Here is a 26184-nt window from a genome sequence, read left to right as displayed (position 1 = left end):
TTGATACAATCATGGCGAGAGATTCTAACACATTTTCATTATTGATAGAAATTTTAAAAAAAAATCAGGAAGACCCAGAGGAATCGGGTGGAGAGGGAGGTGGGAGGGGGGATTGGGATGGGGAATACATGTAACTCCATGGCTGATTCATGTTAATGTATGACAAAACCCACTGCAATGTTGTGAAGTAATTAGCCTCCAACTAATAACAATAAATGAAATTTTTAAAAAATCATTTTTTTAAAAAATTTTAAAAAAATGTAAATGATCTGTACATGACAAATAAAATATCTGACCTGAGGCTCACATAGGGCACCTAGCAACCACAGATACACATTATGGTCAGCCACACAAGGAACACTTACCCTATACAGGTCCAAAAGACAAAGCTCAACAAATTTCAAAGGACTGAAATTTGGAGTATCCACACACACACACACACACACACACACACACAAACATGCATACACACTCAGAGAGCTATACAAGTCGCATGATCCAAAACACTAGGGGGTGCCATTCACAAAAGACAATGATGTAAATGGCTCTCCTAAGGATGCCCAGTGCACTGCATTATGAAATCACACACATGTTCCCTGATCAAAATGAAATTAAGCAAGAAATCAAAAACCAATTCTAGGAAAATTTCTCTATATTTAAAAACTGCAAAACACACTTTTAAATAACTCATAATAAAGTAAAAATGAAACTCAGACACTTTGAACTGTATAACAAAAATACTGCACATCAAAACTTGTTGAATGCAGCTAAGTATTTAATTCACATATTATAATTTTAATTTAAATATTTATAAAATGCCTACATTAGAAAAGACAAATGACTAGAAATTAATAAACAAAGTATCCATCTCAAGAATCTCCCCCTCAAGAATAGGGGAAAGGGCAACAAAAGGAATCCAGGGATAGCAGAAAAGAAATAGGATTTTTAAATAAAGTAATGAAATACTAATGATACAGAGTATCAACAGAGCCAAAGGCTGGTTATTTGAAAGACTGAAAACTGGACAATCCTCTGGCCAGAATTGAGAAAAAAAGAGTAGACCTACAAATACTCAATGTCAGGAATAGAAAGGGTACGTTACCACAGTTCGATAGACTTTAAAAAGATCACAGGAGAATATGATGAACAACTTTACGCTCCTAAATTTGAAACCTAGAAGAAATAGACAAAATCTCCTAAATGCACAATTTACTAAAACTGGCTTAAAAAAATAAAATCAGATGTACAAACTTCCAGTTATAATAAGACAAATAAATGCCAGGATGTAATGCCTACAACTTGATAAATATAATTAACTCTGCTGTATCTTATACATGAAAGTTGTTAATAGAGCAAATTTCAAGTGTTCTCATAACATGGAAAAAAATTTTTCTATTTCTTTCATTTTTTATCTCTATGAGACAATTTTTGTTTACTAAACTTACTGTGATAAGCATTTCAAGTATCAGGAAATGCTGTTATGCAGTGCTGTAGGCCAGTTAGCTCTCAATAAAAGAGGAAGGAAAAATAATTAAAATTGGAGGGAGAGAAAGAATACCATTTCAAAATCCTAAAGAACTTTCACAAACTCTTCTTACAAAGGAAAGTTTGGGATTGCATGGCTTCACTGGCAGGGTAACAAGCATTCCTGCAACAGATCATTCAACTGTTGAGGGACCCCTTTCCTTGGCTCCAGTCACCACAAAGCCTGAACATGTCCCCAGAGCCATGCAGGAAGGCACCTGAGTGGGGCTGATGTCTCACAGCACCAACTCCCTGGATATGCACCAGGTACAGAAAATAGCGAAGGCTGGTGCCCAGAGCCCACAGTCTGATCTGGGGGATGATAGCACCTGAAACAAGAGCTGTCAAGCAGCCTGGTGATTAGAACAGTATTAAACCAGTAAGAAGCTAAGGCGTGACTTCTCTGTCCCCATCTCCCACACACACAGCCATCTCATCCCCAGCAGCCTTACACACACCGTGCACAGGGAGCAGGCAGGAAGCTGCGCACAGGGGCTGCCAGGGCTCCTGAGATGGCAGGTCCCATGAGCTCTGAATGTAAGGTAAACGACATTCTGGTACATGAGAAAAAAAAGTGGGCTTTTAAAAGATGCTACTTAGGAAAGCATCAAGATAATATCAAGTACCTAAAAGAAACAGAACAAAAGATACACAACACCTCTACAGGGCAAGTATATAAATTAGGGAAATTCACAGATCTTCCTAAATAAATGAAGACGCATCATGTTCATAGACTGGAACGCTCAATTTTGTAAAGATGTTAAATCTCACCAAATTGACATACAGGCGCAATACAATCATAATCACATGCAACAAATTTTCTTTCTTTGAACTTGCAAGCTAATTCTTAAATTCACATGGAGAGCAGAAGTACCAGAAGAGCCAGATGTTCTCAAAGGAAACAAGTGTGAGGACTTCTCTCAGTCAATTTCCATAAAGCTGGTAATGAAGACAGAGGAGCAGTGCAAGGGTGGCCATGGAGAGAGAGCAGACATCCCCTGACAGGCCTACACTGCCACAGCCTCTGGACAAACAACAAAGCCCTGTGGCGGAGGGAAGGATGAGCTTTCCAGCAAAATTCACTAAGACAACTAGGTATCTACAGGGGGGAATGAAAAAATTAAATTGGACCCCTTCCATAGACCATACAGATGAAGTATATGCAAGACCCAAATGGGGAGGGAGCCTTTCAGATAGGAGAGGGGATCATCTTCATACTACCAGGGAAAAGAGCAGGAAAGAAGTTCTTAGACAAAATGGAAAACAGTATGAAGATGAAAGAGAAAAAGTAACAAATCTGATGACATTAAAACTGAGATGTCAAAAGACTCCACAAAGAAAGCAGAAAGACAAGTTTCAAAGTGGAAAGGCACAGTAAATATCCGAAATATATATAAGCTCCTAAAATCAGTAAGAAAAAGACAACTCAAAAAAGATGGGCAAAAGACCAGGACAGGCTTAAAAAAAAAAAAAAGGAATATACGAGTATCTTGTACCAATGTGCTATGCCAGGTTATACGTACCAGACTACATAAGAATGCTCACTTTAACATCATTCAGGAGTAGGACAGGTAAGTAAATTATGACATATCCTGCAATGATATGCATGGAAGTGAAAATGAATTGATTACACATATATTCAATAATCTGGGTAAATCTTACAAATATAATACTAAGAAAAGAAGCAGTGCAAAAAAATAAATGCAGTATATCAACCATATACTCTTCAAAGTGGCAAAATAAGCAGTTTTCTAGAGATGCATGCATAGGGAGGAAAATCATTAAGAAGACTGAAGAAATACCACCCAAAAAAGTAAGAACAACACTCACTTCTCTGAGGGAGGAAGTAATTGTGATGAGGGTGGGATGTCAAGGACCGCCAGGTGGGGGCACACAGATGTTCTTTTTATAAAGACAAGTTAAACTGTAAATAGATGCTTTATGCATTTTTTACCTCATAATTTTTAAAAAGAAAGAAAATCAAATCAAGTAAGACTAAACCCTCTTAAATAAAACAGCTAAATGAAAAGAGCAATTAGACAATTCCTTCTAGGTCTCTAATGATTATTAACAGCAAAAGAGGATTTCTGTACAATTAACTAAACCCTTAAGGTAGCAGGTCAAATCCAGTACTCTAAGACTTCATGATGAAGTGCCTGATTTATAACACCAAAACAGGAAAGGATTTTATTCTTAAATCCTCTTACATGTTTAACAATTATTTCAGTTTCAACCTCCGACCTACCTGGCTTTATAAAGCCCAAGTGAAATGTAATTGTTTCTATCAGAGAAAGGAGGACTCTAAACCCAGACTTGTAAATTACCTGTCCAGGGATCAGGCAAGCTCAACTCTCAGCAGCAGTTAATCTGTACTATCAACTTGATACAATGTAATCTTAAATTTTAATGCCCTGTTTAAACTGAAAAGTAAAATTCCACTGGTTGAAAAATAACATTGGGTAAAAGAACAACTACACACCTAACAATTTATTAATTATAACAAATCAACTATCAACTAATACTCCACTGAATAAAAGGTGATCTAATCCACATCATCAGTCTCCCCAACACCTCCAGTCTTTCTTGGCTCTTCCCAGGGAGCCACCCCTTCCTGGAAAGAGGGAGTAACCAGTTACAGACCAGTCCTCTCACCATACAGAACTAGAAAGCTGGAGAAAACATAAGAAAAACACTTTTTCAGACATTAAAGTACATGCAGTACAGGAATGTGGTCCCTGAGAAAGAAAGCAAATAAGGTGAGCCTCGTGATCACTGAGCTTTCTGTGTGGATAGACATGGCCCCAAATGGGGAAAGGTAGAATCAATGAGCTGAGGAGACAGAGATCAGAGCTTGAGACAGAGATCAGAGTCTGTGAAGCTGGAATTGGTAGGCCCAAGAAACGGTGCTCCAGAAATCTACCCGGGGTCACTTGTGTCCCAGTCAGCAAGACTCTAGGAGGCTGAGCAAAGAACAACTACTGCATGAGGGTGGGAAACATTCAAGTTCTGGTAAGTCAGAACGAAGAGGCCTCACTGACCACTCAAAACATTGACCCAGAAAGACAGCCACATCTCAGGCATAGGGCTAGAACAGACTCAGAGCAAAGGCTTCTCTACAAGGGGGTCATCCAATTTTTCCTGTAAAGGGCCAGATGGTAAGTATTTTAAGCTTTGCGGGCCACACAGTCTCTGTTCAACTACTTAAGTTTGTCACCAAAGCACAAAAGTGATGTAGACAATACATAAACAACATAGCTGTGTTCCAAAACACTTTATATACAAAGACAAGCAGTGGGTCTTATTTTTGCCAACCGCTGATCTAGACTTGCTTTAACAAAGACAGAAAACAACCCCTGAAATAATGAAGCTGATACACTAGTAAATTAACTTCCTTCCACAACAAAACTCAACACTATTTAAATGAAGACAGTAACATACAGATTCTCAACAACATAACACTCGCTGTGTCCAACATCCCATCAAAAATTACCAGATGTAAGTAAAAGCAGGAAAATGTGATCCATATGCAAAAGAAAATCAATCCAGACAAACAGACCCAGAAATAACAGTGACGATGGAAAGAACAGACAAGAGTTTTAAAACAATATATTAACAATGAAATTAATTTGTTCAAGGATTTAGAGGAAAACATGAACACAAAGTAGAGAGAAATAACAAACTATAAAAAAGACCCAAGTAGAAGTTCTAGAAAAGAAAAACAAAATATCAAAACAAAACCTATTAATACATTGTGTGCTGTGCTTAGCGGCTCAGTGGTGTCAGACTCTTTGTGACCCCCTGGACCATAGCCCACTAGGCTCCTCGGTTCATGAGGATTCTCCAGGCAAGAATACTGGACTGGATTGCCATGCCCTCCTCTGGGGGATCTTCCCAACCCAGGGGTGGAAGCCAGGTCTCTCACACTGCAGGCAGATTCTTTACCATTTGAGTCACAGGGGTGGGAATTCCCTGGCAGTCCAGTGGTTAGGATGCAGGAGGCACAGGTTCAGCCCCTGGTTAGGGAACTAAGATCCCATAAGCTGCGCAGTATGGCTAAAAAAAGTGGGGGGTGGGGGGGACGACTACATTGGGTAGGTTTAACAACATATTAGACAATTCAAAATAACAGACTGAGAGAACTTGAAGACACTGAAATAAAAATGATCCAAATTAAAACAAAGAGAAGGGAAAAAAGGTATGAGTCGGGAGAAAGCCTCATGGACCAACATGAAGGATCTAAGATAAATGTAACTGGAACTCTGGAAGATTGAGCTGTAGTTTTATAGTTTTCACCAAATCAAGAATCTCAGGGGACTACAAGCAGGCTAATCATAAAGAAAACTACACCAACGAGCATCATAATCAAACTGCTAAATTCCAAAGATAAAGAGAAAAATCTGAAAAGCAGCAGGAGAGAAAAAGACACATTACATCCTGGGGGGCAAAAATAAGACTAGAGCACACTTCTCATCAGGATCAAGGCAGACCTGACCACAAGAGAGCATCTTCAAAGTGCTGAAGAAGCAAAGTCAACTTAGAACTCTATATCCAGTGAAAACATCCTTCAAAAATCGTGATGAAATAAGGACAGTTCTACACAAATAAAAGCTGAAAAAATGTATTGGCAGGGGACCCAAGTAACACTCTTCAGAGAGGAGAAAAATGACAGCAGATTCAAACTCAGAACTACACAGAGCAATGAAGGCTGGGGACTGAACATAAGTAAATATAAAAAATGTTCTCAGTTATCAAATTTCATTAAAAGATAATTATTTTTTAAAAATAACAACAATGTAGTCGGGGGTTTATAACATGTATAAGTAGAATGTATGTTCAGTTCAGTTGCTCAGTCGTGTCTGACTCTTTGTGACCCCATGAATTGCAGCAAGCCAGGCCTCCATGTCCATCACCAACTCCTGGAGTTTACTCAAACTCATGCCCATCAAGTCGATGATGCCATCCAGCCATCTCATCCTCTGTCGTCCCCTTCTCCTCCTGCCCCCAATCCCTCCCAGCATCAGGGTCTTTTCCAATGACTCAACTCTTCCCATGAGGTGGCCAAAGTACTGGAGTTTCAGCTTCAGCATCAGTCCTTCCAATGAACACCCAGGACTGATCTCCTTTAGGACGGACTGGTTGGATCTCCTTGCTGTCCAAGGGACTCTCAAGAGTCTTCTCCAACACCACAGTTCAAAAACATTAATTTTTCGGCACTCAGCTTTCTTTATAGTCCAACTCTCACATCCATACATGACCACTGGAAAAACCATAGCCTTGACTAGATGGACCTTTGTTGGCAAAGTAATGTCTCTGCTTTTTAATATGCTATCTAGGTTGGTCATCACTTTCCTTCCAAGGAGTAAGTGTCTTTTAATTTCATGGCTGCAATCACCATCTGCAGTGATTTTGGAGCCCCCAAAAAATAAAGTCTGACACTGTTTCCACTGTCTCCCCATCTATTTCCCATGAAGTGATGGGACTGGATGCCTTGATCTTAGTTTTCTGAATGTTGAGCTTTAAGCCAACTTTTTCACTCTCCTCTTTCACTTTCATTAAGAGGCTTTTTAGTTCACCTTCACTTTCTGCCATAAGGGTAGTGTTATCTGCATATCTGAGGTTATTGATATTTCTCCCAGCAATCTTGATTCCAGCTCGTGCTTCCTCCAGTCCAGCATTTCTCATGATGTACTCTGCATATAAGTTAAATAAGCAGGGTGACAATATATAGCCTTGACGTAGTCCTTTCCTGATTTGGAACCAGTCTGTTGTTTCATGACCAGTTCTAACTGTTGCTTCCTGACCTGCATACAGGTTTCTCAAAAGGCAGGTCAGTTGGTCTGGTATTCCCATCTCTTTCAGAATTTTCCACAGTTTATTGTGATCCACACAGTCGAAGGCTTTGGCGTAGTCCTAAAGCAGAAATAGATGTTTTTCTGGAACTCTCTTGCTTTTTCGATGATCCAGCGGATGTTGGCAATTTGATCTCTGGTTCCTCTGCCTTTTCTAAAACCAGCTTGAACATCTGGAAGTATGTATGAGTGAACAGCAAAAGGATGGGGGACAGAAGCACCCTATTGTCAGGTTCTTAAACTCACATGTGAAGAGGTGTACTGTATTTGAGGTACAATGCAATAAGTTAAAGATGTAATATTGCAAACCTTAGAACTAGAACCCCCAAAAATAAAACAAAGAGATATAGCTAACAGGCCCACAGAGGCTATATCATAAGGATAATCATTTTTTCAGATAACAGTAAAATAACTATGCAGAAGGATTCAATAATTAAGTACAGGAAAATATAAGCTTTTATAAATATAACTCTACTGATCCCTATCTCCCACCCCTGTCCTTAATTGTGTAACTTTTCCATATATTTCTACATAGATAAGCATTTATTTTTATATATGTGTGTGTGTATATATATAAAATGGCTTCTTAAAAACACAAACACAAATAGGATCATACCAAATAGCCTGCTCAGTGTCTTGGGTTGTTTTTTTTTTTTTTAGTATGTGTGTGGGATTTAATTTAATAATATATCTTAGAAACTTTCCCATAACAGCACACAAAGAATTATTTCACTGTGTGTACTAGCCGCATGGAAGTCTAGTTTATCACCAAAAGTTAACTAATCAGTTCTCTATTGATGGCTATTAGGTTATTTGCAGGCACTCAATAAATACAGACTAAGTAAATGAATGAATGAATGCTGTAATGAATAGTCTTGTAGAAAATTGGGATAATCTTAAAATTCCACATTTTTACATTTGCTTAGATTTACTATTCCTAAATTTAAAATAGGCTCATAATTTCATAAAGACAATTCCATAAAGTTATGCCATTTAAAATGAAGAAAAAATAACCTATAGAATCAACCAATCTAATTAGCATGAAATTTTTCTCAAAGAAAAAAATATCAACATCGTCAGGGACATTCTGGCATTTCTCACATATATTCATTTAAGTGAAAATATATTTAGTTAAGTGAAAACTATCAGCAATTTTAATAAGGTAAAAAAACAGATCATAAGGTAGGATCCACTGCCTCAAACTTAAACACAGTAACGCAAGACACTGAGAGGGCACTAGGGAATCATCCACAAACAAGCATGTCCTGGGACAGCTTGCAATAAACAAGGGCAGAGCAAGGGGCTCATGGTCAGCACCTTCCTTCCCCACAGCAGGACCAGGTGAATGTGAGGGAGGTGGGCAAGGTGTAAGAAGAATAAGTCAACCTCCAGGCCCGCTTCTGGCACCTGGAATTCTGGAGTGCATCTGCGGGAGACACAGCCATGGGGAGCCCCACACCGCTCAGGGCATCACTCCATACCCTGTGTTGCAAGACCCACGCAAACCCAGGAAGGGAGAGCCGATCAGGTGCCCAAAACCAAAATTCAAAAGAATCTGAAGCAAACCAGAACTCACACAGGGACCTGAGCTCTGGAACTTAGTAACAAAAGCTGAGGCTGTGTGAGAGCAGGGAGTCACTGAACAGAGTAGAGGAACGGATCAGCACTGGAGACAAAGGGCCAAATGCAGGTCCCAGGAAATGCATCCCAGACACAGTTCCAAAGTCCAGCGGTCAGAGCCAGGCTTTGGGGCCAACCCCCAAAGCCCACTCCCAGTGAGGCCCCTGGAGAGCTGAAGCACTTTCTACTCATTTATCCTGGAACCCGGGACAGCACTAGGCCAGTGAGCCTACCCATGGGAAGGCAGCAGAGAGCAGGAGTCAAGGACGGTATCAGCAGCAAAAGGCTGTGAGGCAAGCAACTGTCCAGAGAATTTCCCACAGTGGCGTCTGTTAAACACAGCAGTTTGCCTCACAGGCCACATAATGCAGAAATAAAGCATTTCATCTTCAGAGCACCCTTACTAGAAAGAAGGGAACAGTAATGACCTCAGCTTCCCAGTCTGATTTGGTAGATTCTGAGAATTGTTTTTATGAGAATGCTCATTCTGAATGAAATGAATTTGATGTCAGGAAAAAAAATGTGTGAGCTATTATTGAAACCCTAATGTTACCATGATGGTTTGCAAGAATCACTTCATTTTCTGTAGTGTTCACAAACCGTGATTTATGGGACATATGTCATAAAGTCTAGTTTTTTTATAAACTACAACATTTACCAGAACCTCACATAAACACATTCAGGTAGAGCATGGATCTTAGAGGAGAGATCCCATTTTAACTTGGGAGAGGGGCCGGGGTTGGTACAAAAGCATTTTTAAAAAGAAGGGGAGCTAAGTCTGCCTACTTTGGCGCTCCTCTTAGGATGGCAGTCACCTGAACCACTTGTACCCCTTACCAATTGATGAGAACAGCAGGCGTAGCTCCCTGTCTTGACAGGCAAAATTTCTGCTCCTTTTCTTCCAAATAGTCAATCACATGCAACATCTGCGCCACCAACAGAAGGCGATGGCTCTCCTTAGCAGCCGCGCAGTAAGGAGCACATGGACAGAAACCACAGCCGTGCAGGCTGCCCCTCAAACACCGAGCCCAGCTATGAGCCCCAGAGTCCTCCCGCCTCACCGACCGGGTCACACTGAATCCATGTAACACACCACCACGAGGCAGGGAGCCTTAGACCCACTTTACAAAGCAAAACACTAAAATCTACACCAAAAACAGAGAGTTAGAAAAGGAACCAGCTTGGGCCAAGGTCACTCTGACACCAAAGTCCTTTCTCTTAGATAAAACCTCCACTGCCTGTCCAATTTTTAGAAGTCCATCAAGATTTTCTGAGTCTCCATAATGTGGGACTTTAACCCAATGAGAAATCTCACCTAAGGCTGTCCTGCCAATGGAATGAGAAGCAAGGCGGAAGCCTGGCTCCACAGTTGTCACACTGGGGCCTGGACTCCTGGCTCAGCTCCTCAGCAGCTCAGGAATTCTATGGGGTTGCCTGCCCCCTCTAAGTGGCCTTGGCTCACTCAGGTAACAACAGATGCCTGCGAGGGGTGTTGTCAGGAATAAGTAAACTAGATCCATGTGGGAAAAAAAGCTCAGAAACTGTAAAGCCATAAAGTGGGAGCAGCATAGCTTCTGACCTCACTATCTCCCATTCCTGGCCTCTTTCTACCACCTTCTATCTTCCCCTCTGTAGGCTCCTCTGCCTTGCAAACATCTGTCTGCTGCTGCCCCTACTTCTCTCCTCCCAAACCCTTGCTCTGTGACCACTGCCTCACTCTCCCCCCACCTCCTTGATAACTATTCCCCAGAAGTTCAGCTTCCACAAAATTTTCTATTCAACTGAGTCATCGCTCACAAAAGTCACCAAGGGCTCTAGCTCTGTCATGCAACAAATATTTATGAAGTTTGTGCTACGTAACAAACCCTCCCTGGTACACACACCTTCATTATCTTTCCTCCAGAAGCACACTGTTCTCTGACTTCACCTTACGTTACTAACCTCTTGGTTCCAGATTTATAGTAACAACAGAAATTTTTTTAAAAACCAAAACCAATTAGATCTGAAGATATCACTGCAAATGCATGTTTAGCTTAACACAAATAGAGATGGTTACATACAGAAATGTTTACAGATGTGTGTATATACACATTTATCTCTTTGCTCTGTCACCTGAGAGGACCTAAAAGTAGTGACACCCCAGCAGCAATGAACACACCCAGCACCAGATCTTGGTCTCTAACACCATCCTCCAATAAGGGGAACCAGGGTTCCTTGAAATAACACCTAAATTTAGAACTGAGGCAGGAAATGTACAAGATGAGTCTGGAGCATCCCGTGCTCCAGAAAGTAAATTCAGTTCAGTTCAGTTCAGTCGCTCAGTCATGTCTGACTCTTTGTGACCCCATGAATCGCAGCATGCCAGGCCTCCCTGTCCATCACCAACTTCCGGAGTTTACTCAAACCCATGTCCATTGAGTCGGTGATGCCATCCAGCCATCTCATCCTCTGTCGTCCCCTTCTCCTCCTGCCCCCAATCCCTCCCAGCATCAGGGTCTTTTCCAATGACTCAACTCTTCCCATGAGGTGGCCAAAGTACTGGAGTTTCAGCTTCAGCATCGGTCCTTCCAATGAACACCCAGGACTGATCTCCTTTAGGATGGACTGGTTGGATCTCCTTGCTGTCCAAGGGACTCTCAAGAGTCTTCTCCAACACCACAGTTCAAAACATCAATTTTTCAGCGCTCAGGTTTCTTCACAGTCCAACTCTCACATCCATACCTGACCACTGGAAAAACCATAGCCTTGACCATATGGACCTTTGTTGGCAAAGTAATGTCTCTGCTTTTTAATATGCTATCTAGGTTGGTCATCACTTTCCTTCCAAGGAGTAAGTGTCTTTTAATTTCATGGCTGTAATCACCATCTGCAGTGATTTTGGAGCCCAGAAAATTAAAGTCTGACACTGTTTCCACTGTTTCCCCATCTATTTGCCATGAACTGATGGGACCAGATGCCTTGATCTTAGTTTTCTGAATGTTAGGCTTTAAGCCAACTTTTTCACTCTCCTCTTTCACTTTCATCAAGAGGCTTTTTAGTTCATTTTCACTTTCTGCCATAAGGGTAGAGTTATCTGCATATCTGAGGTTATTGATACTTCTCCCAGCAATCTTGATTCCAGCTTGTGCTTCTTCCAGCCCAGCATTTCTCATGATGTACTCTGCATATAAGTTAAATAAGCAGGGTGACAATATACAGCCTTGACGTACTCCTATTCCTATTGGGAACCAGTCTGTTGTTCCATGTCCAGTTCTAAGTGTTGCCTCCTGACCTGCATACAGGTTTCTCAAGAGTAAATTAGGTACTTAAAAAAAAAAATTTCCACCACAGTGGGACTTTGTTAAAGCAGTGCAGGAGCCAACTGAAAGAGCTTTCACTGGCCAAAGATGGAGCAACAAAATACAGCAGTGGATTATAACCCAGAGGACAAAATAAATATCTATGAGTCCATACTGATATTAAGTAAATGATTGAACAGATTAATAAATGGGGAAGAATAGATAAGTCTCCCATACAGAAAAATTTCAGTTAATGTATGCCCTTAGGGAGATGGAGCACAACTCTCCTCCCCTTTTAAGTGTGGGCTGGGCACAGTAAATTCCTTCCAAAGAGAGCAGGATGAGGGTGGGGAGGGGATATCAAGTGGAGACACCTGACCAACAGGACCTTGGCCCATACGAAAGTCATAGCAACGGTAATAAGTCATGTTGAGTGCATGGACCTCTGATGTGATATGAGGCGAAGAGCACTTTCCCTCTGTGATCTTCCTCTCCAAAACCTATAACCCCAGTTTTATCATAAGAAAAACATCAAACAAATTCCTACAGAGGGATAGTCTACAAAATCCCTGACCAGTACTGCTATAAACTGCTATAAACTGTCAAGGTCATCCAAAACTGAGAGACCATCATTACATTTCATTGTCACATTTCCTTGGACCCTAAGGAAATGTGATGACGAATGTAATGTGGCATCGCAGGTGGGATCCTGAAGCAGAAAGAAGATAATAGGTAAAAACTTAGGAAATCCAAATAAATTACAGAGAGACTTTAGTTGATAATAATGTATCAATGTTGATTCATTAGCTATGATGAGTGTACAATCTTAATGTAAGATGTTAACAACAGCAGAAACAGGGTACAAAGTTCTAAAGGTAAAAGAAGAGCCACACTAGAAAACACCAAACTGAACAGAATTCACTGTGCACAGCTCATCACCAACACCCTTGGGCATGGGGACAAGGGGTGCAGCGGGGATGGATGAAGGCCAGACACCATGGGGACAAGAGGTTGGGAACCACTGATGCATCGCTTTCAATATTTCCCACTGAAACATTCTTTAAGGAAAACTTTCTCCAAGTTCCACAGCCACTCTTTCCCTCCTGAATGCTGGCAGTGGCTCATTCCTCTCCCTCCTATTAATACATCCAGCTGAAACCAGCAAGTCATTCTGTTGCCTCCTGTAGCCAGTCAATGGCCAGGTGCGATCAAGCCTTGCTCCAGGGAGCACTGGAGGCTGCCTAGGCATCTCAATGGCATCTCCCTAGCTCCAGCTGGGGCTACAGTGCGAGCTGGGGCATTGCCTTGGGGAGAATGGAGCGAAGCACTACCCAAAGACAGGCTCTCTCCCCTCCCCACCTCGACACACCTCTGCCCTCCCTCCCACTCTCCCCCTTCTCTGCCCTCCCCCCTACCCCCTCCTTTCTTCTTTCCTTTCTGTCTCTTTCATGTACTGACGGCCTTCCAGAAGACTTTCTCCCCACTCTGCACTCAGTCACCACCACCCCAGCCCATCTTCCCCAATAAACTGGTGAACTCCCTAAAAGCAGGAGTTATTCACCAATGAATCACCAACACCAAGCACTGTATCTGGCACATAGAGGCCCTTAATAAATATTCGCTGAATCACTGAATTATTTAAACCAGTTTTGGAGACTTTACCATGCTTGCCCCTCCTTGCATCCTCACCATCTGACCTGCACACACTTCCCCCGCCCCCGTCAGCAACCCCCTACTGCACACAGAGCAGGGCTCAGCCCACCCAATACCTTGGACATACAGACACCACCTAAATGTCTAGTGAGCAGAAGTCCTTAAATCACTACTTTGTTACTCAAGTGAGGATACATAATTACTGTGTTGTGTTTTCTCTAGAAAACAAGATAAAATTCCTCAAGGGGCCACACCCACGTCTTCTGTCTCCTCAGATCCCACACAACCCCAGGCTCAGTGCCATGTATGTAAATGGTACAAAGTGCTCATAAGAACAATTATTTCCCCACAAAACACTGAGAAGCCCTGTAGGTTGCTTTTGGATAGCATACACTGGTAGTTAGGATTTATGCATTTCAATGTATGTACAGTCTGCCTCAAACAATAATGTAAGTAACATTAACCTCTAGGTTAATAAGTGTGCTTCCCCAAGCGCTATGGGTTATCAAACGCCCCTCTGTGCATTCCAGCCAACAAATGACTGAGTGAGGACGAAGGAGCCAGGTTCTCACTGCTGGGAAGGAAGTAACAAACCTGAAAAGAGGGACAGAGGAGACGGGGTCCACTGGTAATCACCTGTGTACATCACGGTACAATGCACAGCAGTAAGTAAGCAATAAATCCAGACAGACATGGATGCCTCCACCCGACATCTCTGCTGAGGCAGCCTGCAAACAATGGCACATCAGTAGCAATGCCAGACCTGGTGCCAGGTCTCGCATCTGAATTCTGTTTTCCACCAAAAGGAACTGAGGATCATTGGAGAAAAGGCTGATTCCAGAGCTGAGGCAGGGAAAATACACGATGAGACTGGAACATCTCAGGCTCAACATCAACATCTTGGCACATCTTTTTTGTGCCAAAAAGCTAAGGAATGTTCAAGCCTGGTACATCCAAGGCCACTGACAATGATGTGAAGAGGCCTTGCTAGGCAAGAAAATAAGCGATGACAGGGATGGGCCAAGTGAATAACAGTAATAAGGTTGGGACCAAGCAACAGGGTGTGCTTTCTGATAATGATGCTGAGGAAAAACCACATGACTTCAGCAGCATCCTCACACAAAATGTGTAACATGAATCTGAGTACTGGGAAATATCAGGACATTCCACAATGGAATAGGAAACCTGAGAATGTTCCACAAAATATCTGCCTGTATTCTTTTAAAATGTCAAGGTCACCGAATTCAGAGACAGAAAGTAGGATGATGGTTACCAGGTGCTGGGGGAGGGAGAGGGAGAGTTAGTGTTTAATGGGGACAGAGCAGATGAGAAAGTTCTGGAGATGGACGCTGGTGATGGCTGAACAATGTACTTAATAACTGTAGCCTTAAAAATGGTTTAAATGATAAATTCCATATTATCTATATTTTAAGACAATAAAAAAATGTCAAGGTCAAGGAACTCTAAGAAAGCCTAAGAAACTCCTTTAGATTAAAGGAGGCTAAACAGATGAGACTTCTAAGGCAATGAGTGAACCTGGAGGCGGGAGGGGCAGAAATGGCTGATAAAGGAGCAAACCACAACATTTTAATGTGAACTGGATTAATAATAGTATTATATCAATGACAAATGTTCTGATTTTTACAACTGTCCTATGTTTACGTAAGATGATGTCCTTTGCTCTTAGGAGACACACACAGTAAGGCATAAAAGAGCACCATCTCCAATTTGTTCAGTTGCTAAGTAGTGACCAACTCCCTGCAACCCCATGGACTGCAGCATGCCAGGCTTCCCTCTCTTTCACCATCTCCCAGAGTTTGCTCAAATTCCTGTCCATTGAGTTGGCAATGCCATCCAATCATCTTATCCTCTGTCGCCCCTTCTCCTCCTACCTTCTATCTTTCCCAACTTACTCTTCAATAATTCGGGGGAAAGAGTTACATATTCGCATTTATAAGTAGAGAAGAGTAAATGAGGCAAGATGTGAAAACTGGTGAATCTGGGTAAGGGTACATAGGAATTCATTACACTACTCTCGTGATTGTTCTGTGTGAAATTATATCAAAAAAGAAAAAAACAAGCTAGTCACAATAATCCACCTGGAAACCACACCTGTCACTGGCTGTCTCTTCTCACCTGTCTCCCCTTTTGTTCTAAAGGCACAACCTTCTCTGCAGAGTTGAACGTACTGGGCAAGTTTAAGGTTCAAGAACATGATTAAAGCATTAACATATCATGCCATACATTTACTGGAATGGCCTTTTCTGTGTATTTAACTAGACTTGCAAAAAGAAAACAGGATCCACCTTGAGCTCCACGGAAACAAGCATGGTGGATGTTCAAAGCACTTTAATGGCTTCTGAACAAAAAGAAGACAGTCAGACACCTGGAGGACACCCTCTATATGTAAGCCACATGGATTTTGTTAGAACTCTAGCTTTAGAATTCCACAAGGTGATAATGAGGCAGAAACATCCTCATCCATTTCAGGCAACTTCCACAGCACAGCACGTTGTTCAAAATGGAAAATGGCACATTTTTTAAAGCAGGTGAAAAAATATCTATGTAGAAGTCCCTTTGGAGCTCCTCAGTCTCACACGACAAATGCCAACAAAAGTTCATACACTTCAAATGCAAAGTGAGAGAGGGACTGACATAAACCCCACCCCCTTTTGCCCCCACATCAGAACCAGACTCCCTTGATTCTAGCTACCTGCCCCACCCTGTCCTCCACCCCCCTGCCACTGCCTCCTCCAGTAATCCACTGGCTCTCACCTGGATTACCCTGCTCCCCTCCCCAGCTGGTGATTCCACCTCCAGACCCTCCACTCCACCCACAGTCAAAAAGACCTTTCAAAATACAGATCTACGTCTGACATTCCCCTGCTTAAATCCTTAAGCAGCTTCTATCAGCAAATACATCAACAGTGAGTTTAATGCTGGGTCAACCTGACTAATTTATCTGTTTTCAAAAATGCAGTTCAATGCAAATGATTTACTTATTTAAATACACTCAAGGCTTTCGAGATAACCATGGCCCCCTTCCCTGCAAATACACCGTGTATTATAATCTGGTATTGACATCTGTCTGTCCTACCAGACACCAAGGTATGGTATAGCCCACTAAGTGAATAATAAACCTCCACTGAGCTGAAGTGAAGTTTCCACCTTCTACCACCTACCTCCGCTCAACCCACTGGACCCATTCTCCTGCGCTCACAGAACAAAGCCATCCTGGGTGGGTGGCAGTGTGTCTCCCTGCAGGACGCGCACTAGAAGTCTGGGGCAACAGGAGGCCCTAACCCTGTCTAAAGGACTAGACATAAGACAAATGCCTTCACAGTCGCAAAGGCTCTCCACAAGCTCAGAGGATGGAGAGTGTACCAGATCCCTTTCAAGTCTGTCCCCTGATTTCTGGTCAAGCTTGGTATTGTTGGCCAACCATCTAATACCTCAAGCCTTCTTCCTAGTTTAAGTTTGATGCCCACTTTCTTTTAACTACACTAACAAGTCTCAAACATTTGATAACAGGACATCTAACTACTCTTAAAGATTACTAAGACTTTCAAAGAGCTTTTTATTTGAGTAACACTTATCAGTATTTTCAATCTTAGAGGCTAAAACCAGGGGGAAAAAAAGAAAAAAAGAATAATATATTTCATTGCTAATTTATTTAAAAATTATACTTATTACTTTTTCAATATTTATATGAAAAATAACTATTTTTAAAAAATTGTGAGACAAGTGACATTGTTTTCTGCACATCTCTTTAATGTCTGCCTTAATAGAAAACAGCTGACCTCTCACATTCTGTACTCAATCTGTTGTGATATGTTGTTTTGTTTGAAGTACGTGAGAAAAATATGGACTAAAAATGAAACATCATTGGAAAGGGCAGGAGTATCAGAATAACCAAATAATTGGACATATTCTTCTTTGATATTATGTCAAAACTAAGTATTTGGTAGTTTCTTAAAGGTCTACTGCAATCTATCTGAATAGAATAGAAAGTAGAAAATGTAATCTACCCAAAACCACAGCCATGACTTTTCACACTCTATTATGTTAAAATCCATTGGCCCAACTTTGGATCTTTTACCCATGGATGATTTTATAATATCATGAATCGGTCACTTGAAAATATCAGTTCACTGAATTATGCAGATGTTCCAAATGTCAAACACATTTCATTCTTCAATATAAAAGCAAACTGTATTCATTAGCACTCCCATCATCTCATCAGAAACATCTTCACCTACTGGGAAGCTGGGAACCACACAATGGTGGATACAGGTGTTCTGAAACTCTAATTTTCACTTGAGAGCTCAAATCTTACCACTGGCAACAAATTCTGTCAGTTGCTTTTCTTGAAGTGAAGCTAACTCAGTTTGTCTTTGAGAAACTATCTGCCAGAACCCAAGCCTGACCGGGCAAGGCCAGCCTGCCAGCCTCCTCCAGGTACAGCTTGTGTTCCAGGAAAGGCCAGGGCTGGTGGCGACAGCAACTGCAGATGCTCTTCCTCCAACAACCAAGCCTAAGATTAAAGAGGTGTGTGCTAAAGAGCCAAGATTTAAGAAAATTAATCATTTTAATGCTTTATGAAGGGCATTCTGAAGTGAAACTGGAAGCTTTTTTAACTGCGAGTGCATGGCAATGAAGAAAACAATAACCACCAGCACAGTCTGACACCGTCTGGATTCGAGCTCAGACACCAGCAGTTTCACCCACCATCACCTCTGCACCATCAATGCTCTGTCAACATGAGGAAAAGACCACTAAGCCAACACTGATAACAGCGCTGCCTCAGGAACCCAGGCGAGCACACCGTGAGGACAGCTAGGCTGTGACATCAGCATCATCATCCGTTACCACTCTGCTGGCTAGTGCACTGTGTCTGTATCCCCGCGCCACCGCCCCCCTCATCTTCCCAACATGCTTTTGTTTCAGACTCCCTGGTCTCTGAGCAGGAGTCTTCCAGTGGAGTGGAAGCACTGTGATACAGTTTTGGTTGTTTCTTTTTACCTGGGCTTTGTTTCTCAGATTTCACTTTCTCTGTTGGAGCCCTGAAACGATGTCCCTGCAGGCCAGCCTATTAATCAAGCCTGTTTCCTCAACAATCACATGGAGGTAACAATCCCTGCTATTGAGTCTTAAAAGACATAATTTATGTGAAAGCCCTTTGTGAGCAATTCATTTTTTCACCAGTACTTTTTAAAAATAATTTTATTTTTAAATTTATTCATTTATTTTGGCTGTTTGTGGCCTTCGTCGCTACTTGGGCTTTTCTCTAGTTGTGGTGAGCCAGGTGGGTTCTCTGCGGTGGCATCTCCTGTTTCGGAGCACGGGCTCTACGGCAAGTGGGCTCAGTAGCTGCCACTTGTGTGCTCCAGAGACCAGGCTCCATAGTTGTGGCGCTCAGGCTTGTGGCTCCGTGGCATGTGGGATTTTTCCAGATCAGGGATCAAACCCAAATCTCCTGCATTGGCAGGCAGATTCTGCACCACTGAGCCACCAGGGAAGCCCCTCATCAGTACATTTTTACTGCAATGCTACTGTATGCCAAGCACCATCCTCTATGACAGCAGAGACAAGGTCTTTGCTTTATGATAAAAAGCTTATTTCTGCGGGTGGGGTATGAAGAAAAATATCAGAGACATAAAGATAGATCATGAGCCACTGGGGAGCTGCTTAAGATGGGGCAATCAGGGACATAAAGATAGATCATGAGTCACTGGGGAGCTGCTTAAGATGGGGTGATCAGGGAAGGTCTCTGAGAAAGTGACCTAGACGCTGGCTACAAACCACAAGGAACCAAGTGTGCAAAGGTGAGATGGAAGAACATTCCAGGCCTTTCCATTCAAGAAGCAGAAAAGGCAGGTGGGGCCAGATTATGAAGCTCTGTGAACCAGGGTGGCTTCTCTGTTCTACTCCAAGGACTAGGAAGTCAGGGAGAGGCCTAGTAAGGAAGTGACGAGATCTGATTTACACTTTAACAAGATCCCTCTGACCACCAGGTGAAGAATGAGTTGTCGAACTTCCCTGGTGATCCAGCGGTTAAGAATCTACCTGCCAATGCAGGGGACATTGGTTCCATTCCTGGTCCAGGAAGATTCCACATGCTGCATCGCAATACTGAAGCCTGAATGCCCTAGAGCCCGCGTTCCGCAACAAGAGAAGGCATCACAATGAGAAGCCTGTGCACCGCAACAAAGAGTAGCCCCTGCTCATCACAACCAATTCTGCATGCAGCAACGAAGACCCAGTACGACCAAAAATAAATAAATAAATAAATAATTTTTTTTTTTTTAAGTAAATTGTAGGGCAAGAGAAGACACCAGAAGACCAGTCAGGACATGATTCTAGCTGTCCAGATGAAACATGGTAATTGCCTGGACTGGGCTCAGAGCACTGGAGACAAAATGAGGTGGTCCAATACAGAATACACCCTGGAGGCAAAGTTGACAGGTCCTACTGATGAAATGGATTGTACAAAGAGGAGAGGAAGAGGAAATAATTACGGATAAATTCCAGATGTATAGCTTGAAACAACTGAGTGGGTGGTGATGGCAGTGTGTTGTGATGGAGAAAACCAAAGCAAAGCGGGCAGCCAAGTACCTGAGACAGGAGTCAAGGGTCAAGGCATGTAGACGGCACATAAAACCATGAGACTAGATGAGATCAGCTAGCGAAGGGCATACAGAATAGAGAGATCTCCAAGATCAAGTTCCCAGGTACTACACACTGCTGTCAACCAGCAAAGGAGTCTGAGGAGGAGCAATTAGTGACCTCAGAGGAAAACCTGGAGTTTCAGGAAGACACAGATGCCAGTGAGGGAAAAGCTTTATGGAGGGAGTGGTCCACCCTGGAATGCTGCCAAGAAGTTGAAAAGATAGGGACAGAGAAGTGACATTTAGATTTAGCAACAAATAATCACCATATAGAAGGACATTTAGATTTAGCAACAAATAATCACCGTGTAGAAGGATGGTCTGAGTGGCATGAAGAGAGTCTAAATGGAATAGATTGAGAGGATTCAAAGAGAGGAAACAGGAAGTAAGAAAGAGTTGTAAAGTATTACTACTTTGCCTTGCTCTAAAGACAGCCTAAACATTTGACTGTCCACATAACAGTTTAATGTAATCTACTCAGCTTCCTCCATGGTTTATTCAAGTTTGGCTACAAAGCAAGGTGACTAAGTCTCAAGACTGGTTTGGGAAATGGTTTCATCATTTTATAGCTATGTCTCCTGCACACTTGCAAGTACAGTGTGTCTGCTGATGGTTTTCTTTCAGAGCAGTAGCTCTCATGTACCCGGATTCCATCCCACACATGCAAGGTAAAGATTCATCTGAGACCAATTATATCCACATGCCCACTTTCTGGAAAATGAACTCTGTGATAAAGATGAAGAATCACAGTAAAACCCAAATTGAGGAGTTCTACACAAATCTGTTTTAGCCATAGGTCCATGAATGATTCATTTTTGAACTGCAATTCATATGTCTATTTATTTGAAAATCACAAGTCAAAAATGCCATCGATCCACATACACATTTATAATACACAGAACTAACCAAAAAACAACTTGATAATTTGATAATAACAGTATTGAACTAACAGTAACTTAGTAATTAAAATGCAACAATAGTGGCATCTGAAAACCAGAAATGATTTAACACCAAGATCGCGGGAATTCCAAACAAAAGTGTGCTGTAATTCTGTGAGGATGCCAAATGCCGAGCAGCAGAAACTTGGAGTTGTTACTCAACTTTGGTAAAGCTGTCGATTTTAGGAACACTTAACAACTCCACTAAATAGGACACCAGCAAGAAAATGCTAATACATATACAGTAAAAGTATGTGGACTTGCCTGCAGATCACAGGAAAAAGCAATGACTGAGTCTGCATTTAGGGCAATCGATGGTGCACCAGAAGTGGTCTACATTGGTCCGCATACAGGACAACTGGACGCACACCTGCAGCTTTATGACAATGCTGCACCATCAGACTGCTGGAGACCATCCCAGCACAGGGAAAGTGATGCTCAACAGTTCTAGAATCTTGGAGTCCAAGTCACATATGGGTACCCCTTGGCCAGAGCCAGCCCCACAAATACACTGCTTCATGGTTTTTAATATTTGAAGTCATTCCAATATTTTAAAATTGGAAAACTTCACATTAAAAAAAAAAGTTTTCTGGCTTCTCAAAGAAAAGAAAGAGAAAGGGAGACCTGACGAGGCTCAGCTGCCCCTTGAGCTGCACCCTGTGCTCTTCGGAGCCCCACTGATCCCACCCTCCAGAAAGTCAGAAACGAGTCAAACCTCAGCTGCCATTTATCTCTGAATCTGCGCCATTAATCTCCTTCTACCTGGCTGTTTTATGCTACCTTTCAACTCTCAGCATTATTTGGATTTGCACCCTTTGTCCTAGTAGAGTGTACTGAAAAAGCCCCCTCAGGGTCTAATAAGGGAAAAGATACTATAAGGATGGCCAGATGCCAAGTTCTCAGAAATTTAACAAAAAATGTTAGCTGCTGCTATTTTTTTCTTTATTAAACAACTTGCAAAGGCTGGATACTTTCTCGGCTAGCTCTAAGTCACAATCCCAGTAACTACTCAGACTCCCAAAACTTTTCTTCCTCTTAATAACCTATGAGGAGCACATCAGGGAACGCTGATCATTCACAAATTGTTTTAAATAAAAGGTCAAAAATAAATCCATTAATCAGTTTTGAACAGTTTAAAGCATGGGCTTAGAGTAACAAAGAAAACTACATTTCAACAGAAAAAAAAAAAAGCCCTTCAATTAGAATGAAAAAAGATTACAGCTACTTTTAGAATAAATCTTTTCATATATGGACAGCAACCACAAAAGCTTTAAACCATATAATTAATACTAAAGCTGAATAAGACAGACTTTATACAATCTTTTCGAATGACCATCTCTGTTACTCCCTAAACTACTTTTGGATGAAACAGATTTTCCTGACCTTTTGGGCATGCTCAGGAGCTCAGCCCTGTCTGACTCTTTACGACCTCATGGGTGGTAGCCCACCAGGCTCTTCTGTCCATGAGATTTTCCAGGCAAGAATAATGGAGTGCCATTTCCTTCTCCAAACCTTTTGAAGGTACACCAAATAACAACTGAAGCACTTTAGTGACTGAATAACTAGAATTACCATAAGGGTAATCGTTAATATGTTCAACATCATATACTGAAAACAAGCATCTTATATAAACATATCCATCGGCCCTGAGCAAGCACACTACATGATAATACCAACTACCCTTCTTAGACTAAAAAGTTCAAGTAAATAAAGACAGTCTTGAAGCAGAAAACAAAACACAAAAAGACAAATTATAAATATGTATGGGTGACACAGTCCCACCCTTTTGCTCTGGAGACCAGGAAATAGATGGTGGTTGAACAAAATTGACTTTGTTTCCTACTAGCAGCCTGGGTCACTATCCACATTCCAACACCATAAGGACCCCCTACTAGACCCAAGTTCCAACTACTCATACTCTACTATTAGAGAAATTCTGCCTCCAAGTAATAGTAACAGGACACCACATAAATGGAGCAAAGTCTAGATTCAAGACAAATTGCTTAGAAGGCTATGGTAAAGTTCACTGCAACTTTAAAATAACTTTGCATTAATTTGTTACTAGCTGAACATTTGCCAGTAATCTCGTTTCCTAGCATACTATATTAGACTTCTGCATTCCACCTAGCTTGGACCGAAAAAAAAAAAAAAAAAGTAAACTCGCCACTAAAAGTAGACCTACCACGTGGGGACAAATATTACATCCCAAGTTGTCTTTTCTCTAAGTATTAACAGTACTAAGTATATCTTTAAAAAAGGATGTAAATACTTGCAACGCTGTATTTTCTAACTTGTGTAACTTTCATTGTCTGAATTAGAACTTACTTTGAACCTAATTAACACTATCCAGTGAATAACTACTAACCAAAACAGCCTTTTCCATTTACAACCAAAACTGGAGTCTGAAATGATTCGCGATTTTTAGTTGACCTGCAACACGTGTCTGGGAAAGTATATCGCCGCTCTACCAAGGACATACTTCTGGCTCTGAACTTTCTTGAAAAAACTACCTAGGTCCAAGGGGCGCAGGCGCTATCCACTTACCCGATCCTTCATCCTCCAGCTCTGAGCTAAGGATTTGGAGCCTTCGATTTTCTCACAGTGCCTCTTTTTCATAAAAGCCAAAGGCAGGTTCCAGTCTGTAAGGTCAGCCTCATCTTCCTCCCCGAGTCCCAAGAGAGGCGACTGTAGCATCTCGGACTCCATGAGCGGGGGAGGGGGTGGAGGAGTCCTGGGCAGCAAACGCTCAAGAACCTCCAGCCTTGAAAACTAGTGTGTACCAGAATGGGTGAAATAAGAAACAGAAAAGGGGGAAGTAGAAAAAGAAATGGATGGAGAGGGTGTGGAGACCCTCACTCAGGCAAAAAGTCTGAGATTCTTCTCTCTAACTCTGCGCGGGAAGTCGGAGGGGGTGGGAAGAAGGGTGGGAAATGAGGGAACCAAGAGGCTCCACACAGACACACACACGCCCCCAGATCCCAAGCCACCGGCTGCTTCTGAGGTCGTCCGTTCCCAGAGGGGCTGCGAGCGGAGCTGTCAAAGGCGTACGAGACTCCAGGCCTCACGATGACCCTGCTCTCGGCCTCCAACGTCTCAGCCGATCCGAGGACAGGCAGGCCGCCCGCTCTTGGTGCCGGTTCGCCGACTGGGCTGAGATCTTCGGCCGAGGGGATGAGGTTCAGAGCGCCTTGGGTCTCCTGCAGCCACTCTCAGCCCTGTGGGTCGCGCACTCGCCGGAGCTGCTGCAACCAGAGCCAGGACCGGCCCATCGTGCTCGCCCGCAGCCGGCTCCTCAGCCCTGGGTCCGCGCGGCCTGGCCGGTCCTGGCCTCCAGCCCTATGGCTCTCGCTTGTTTGAGAACGAGTCTTGAGAGACAGGCGACACAGAGCCGCAGAAAAGACGGGTAATGTGGGCTTATTGGGTTTGGGGAGTTTTGCCCTCTGATTTCAAGCTACAGTGAAACTCCTCTCATCAGCACATCAAGGAGGACGCCATATCGCCAAGACCCAGCATGCAGCGCGATCTACGGCGTGGGTAACAGGCCAAACTTCCTCAGAGCGTTCTGGCCGTGCTTCCCAAGAGGCAACGAGGGAAGTCCCCACCCCCCTGTTACCATCGTTACCACAATTCAGCTTGCTAGTTTATAGCTTTTCGTTTAATAGATGCGTCACATCAAAGTCAGTCCTATAAATGAAACTGTGTTAGTTTAATTAATTTAGAAAAAATCTTCATTATTACAAGTAGACCTACATCCTTCTGAAATTAAAGGAATCGACCCCTTGTTTTTTCCAGATTTTTAAAAAGCAAAAGCTTCCGAAAGACTCATTGATAATATTACAAACGAAGATAGTATCGGACGCGCGGTTGGAAGGGGACGTACTATCCTCCACAATATCAATCAGATTCTTTTTTATTTTTAAGGAGCACTGAGCGAAAAAATTAATTTTGACAATTGTAATTTTTTGTTTAATCCATTTATTTTCTGAGCGGTTTATTCTTATTTGGGTGTAGCTTCACGTACGAACAACTAAAAGCTATAGATCTCTATGCGTGGATCGCCTCCTGCACTTTATTGCTGTATTCCGTAAACATCGCCTGTTTACAGTGTGTGAGAATGTGTCCCATGCAGACAGAATATAAACCCCAAGTAGCATGCAGTGCCTGTCTTCAATAAACATAGTGCCTAGTGAGACACACATTTAACCATCAGATAAAGGAGCGGGGGAGAGGGGAGGGACGGGGGCTGGGGGGTGCAGGGAGATAGGCAGAGAGGCTGGTCTTCCCCTCTGCATTTAAGCTTTGAGGTAAGGCCCACGTGTATCTGCATCTCAACTGTATCACTTTCCATGCCTGTGACAACCTTGGTCCATTCCTCAACTAGTTCAGCCTCACTTTCTTCAACTATAATCTGGGTTAATATAATACCCACCTTGAAGGGTGAAATTAACCTGTGTAGGAATCTGGTATACAGTTAGTGTCCAATACAATGCCAGCAATGATGGGAGTATATACAGCTAGAGGGAAAGCCAGCAGCCCTGTGTGCTTTATCTATCTGAAAGGGTCAGGCTGGGCTCTCAAAGAGACCCTCTTTCTCAGTGTGGTTTCCTAGGGCTTTGACACAATATGGAAATCCATATCAAAATCCTGAGGGCTG

The 26184-nt window shown here is 42.4% G+C and overlaps 1 protein-coding gene across 2 annotated transcripts in view; it reads right to left on the bottom strand.

Moving 5' to 3' along the window:
* RPTOR (regulatory associated protein of MTOR complex 1) overlaps nucleotides 1–25035 on the bottom strand; it is a 314337-nt gene extending 289302 nt beyond the window's left edge. For both annotated transcript variants that reach the window (XM_065909607.1, XM_065909608.1), the window contains exon 1: nucleotides 24075–25035. In XM_065909607.1, coding sequence (XP_065765679.1) covers nucleotides 24075–24236 — 162 coding nt within the window. In that variant the 5' untranslated portion in view covers nucleotides 24237–25035. The remainder of the gene's footprint in view (nucleotides 1–24074) is intronic.
* Nucleotides 25036–26184: the final 1149 nt, after the last annotated feature.

This window comes from Muntiacus reevesi, chromosome 18 (genome assembly GCF_963930625.1).
Source record: "Muntiacus reevesi chromosome 18, mMunRee1.1, whole genome shotgun sequence".
In the NCBI taxonomy this organism is placed as follows: domain Eukaryota; kingdom Metazoa; phylum Chordata; class Mammalia; order Artiodactyla; family Cervidae; genus Muntiacus; species Muntiacus reevesi.
This window is presented reverse-complemented; position numbering and strand designations above follow the sequence as displayed.